General features: G+C 40.0%; 1 protein-coding gene across 1 annotated transcript; it reads left to right on the top strand.

Moving 5' to 3' along the window:
* Positions 1-353: 353 nt before the first annotated feature.
* Positions 354-1,295, top strand: LOC103302311 (olfactory receptor 8K5). The gene has a single exon (XM_008159372.3). The coding sequence runs from the start codon at positions 354-356 to the stop codon at positions 1,293-1,295; it is 942 nt and encodes a 313-aa protein (XP_008157594.2).
* The last annotated feature ends 802 nt before the right edge of the window (positions 1,296-2,097 follow it).

The raw sequence follows: 2,097 nt of genomic DNA, 5'->3' as shown, positions 1-2,097 counted from the left end.
GTTCTGGATTGCGAGAGGGTGCAGGCCAGGCTGAGGGACCCCACCGGTGCATGATTGGGGCCCGGGAGGGACCAAGGGAGGGCTCCAGGGCATGTCTGGCCTGGCTCACCCAGTCCAGACCGGCCGGACCCCAGCAGCAAGCTAATCTACTGGTCAGAGTGTCTGCCCCCTGATGGTCAGTGCACGTCATAGCAACTGGCTGAACAGTTGAACGAATGGTTGGACACTTAGTATATTAGGCTTTTATTATATAGGATTCTTTTCAATCTGCCTGCAAAGATTATAATTATGTTTAGGTGACACTACATGAAAGCTAATAACCTCTTTGTTTCTTTCAGAGCTATCTGGACACAATGAGCCGACAGAATCTAACATCACTGACTGAATTCATTCTCATGGGAGTCACAAAGCAGCCTGAGCTGCAGGTTCCACTTTTCATTGCCTTCCTCATCATCTACGCAATCACAGTGGTAGGCAACCTGGGCATGATCATCTTGACCCAGGTGGACTCCCGCCTACACACACCCATGTATTTTTTTATCAAACACCTGGCTTTCATTGATCTTGGCAATTCCACCGTCATTTGTCCCAAGATGCTGGTAAATTTTGTTATGGATCAAAATGTCATTTCATATTATGCATGTGCCACCCAATTGGCCTTCTTCCTTATGTTTATTATCAGTGAATTTTTCATCTTGTCAGCCATGGCCTATGACCGCTGTTCAGCCATCTGTAACCCTTTGCTCTACAATGTTATTATGTCCCAGAGACGTTGTCATATGCTGGTGGGCATTCCATACCTGTACAGTATCTTTCAGGCTCTGCTGTTCACTATTAAGATTTTTACATTGAACTTCTGCGGCTCTAATGTCATAAATCATTTCTACTGTGATGATGTGCCCTTGGTACTTTTGCTCTGTTCAAATGCACAAGAAATAGAATTGCTAATCATATTATTTTCAGCATTTAATTTGCTCTCTTCCCTGCTGGTAATTTTGGTATCTTACATTCTCATTCTGATTGCCATATTTCGAATGCATTCTGCAGAGGGCAGGAAAAAAGCTTTCTCCACGTGTGGTTCTCACCTGACAATGGTGGTTGTATTCTATGGGTCCCTACTATTTATGTACACACAGCCCAAATCCACTTATTCCTTTGATACTGATAAAATGGCCTCTGTGTTTTACACGTTAGTGATCCCTATGCTTAATCCCTTGATATACAGCTTAAGGAACAAAGAGGTAAAAAATGCCTTCCAAAGGGTCTTTAGGAATCCATGTAAACTTTGTATTTAATATTCACTATGGAATATTGTTCTAATAACTCTGATAAAGGCAAATGTCACTATTTCTAATACTTATAATTGCATTCTTTTTTAATTCAGAGCAAAAACTAATTATAATGCACAAATAGATTTTTTCCCTAATATTCAGCCAAGTTAATCCCCATGTTTTAGATCTCAGATGGTACTTCCTCCTTAGCATTTCTTGCTTTTTAAATGTGTGTATATATATGTGTGTGTGTGTGTGTGTGTGTGTGTGTGTGTGTGTGTGTGTGTTTATTGATTTCAGAGAGAGAAAGGGAGAGGGAGAGAGAGATAGAAACATCAATGATGAGAGAGAATCATTGATCAGAGGTCTCCTGCATGCCCCCTACTGAGGGCATGTGCCTTGACTGGGAAGCTATCTGAGACCTCCTGGTTAATAGGTTGAAGCTCAACCACTTGGCCAGAGCAGCCCGGCTTTTGCTTTTGATTTAAGGTTTCTTTTAGTAATCCCATAGAAATTGAGATTTCTTTCAGTTGAAACACCTACTAAATTCTACCTCAGCAAACTATGTTTCTTTCTGTCTTTTTATTGTCATTATTTTTTTCAGTTAGGGTCTTTTCAATTTTGTTTTCTTAACCTGCTACAATAGTATAAATAAAGTAAGTTTCTTGCTGACAACATATAGATGGATAATGATTTTTTAAAACTCTCCTTTGGAGAATTTAACTCATTTACATTTAAAGTAACTACAGATAATGATCTCATACTTCTGGCATGTTGCTCTTTGTTCCCCATACATCATCTCTTTCTCTTATTGATTGTCCTTTCT

The sequence above is a fragment of the Eptesicus fuscus genome, chromosome 13 (genome assembly GCF_027574615.1).
Source record: "Eptesicus fuscus isolate TK198812 chromosome 13, DD_ASM_mEF_20220401, whole genome shotgun sequence".
Classification (NCBI taxonomy): Eukaryota; Metazoa; Chordata; class Mammalia; order Chiroptera; family Vespertilionidae; genus Eptesicus; species Eptesicus fuscus.
This window is presented reverse-complemented; position numbering and strand designations above follow the sequence as displayed.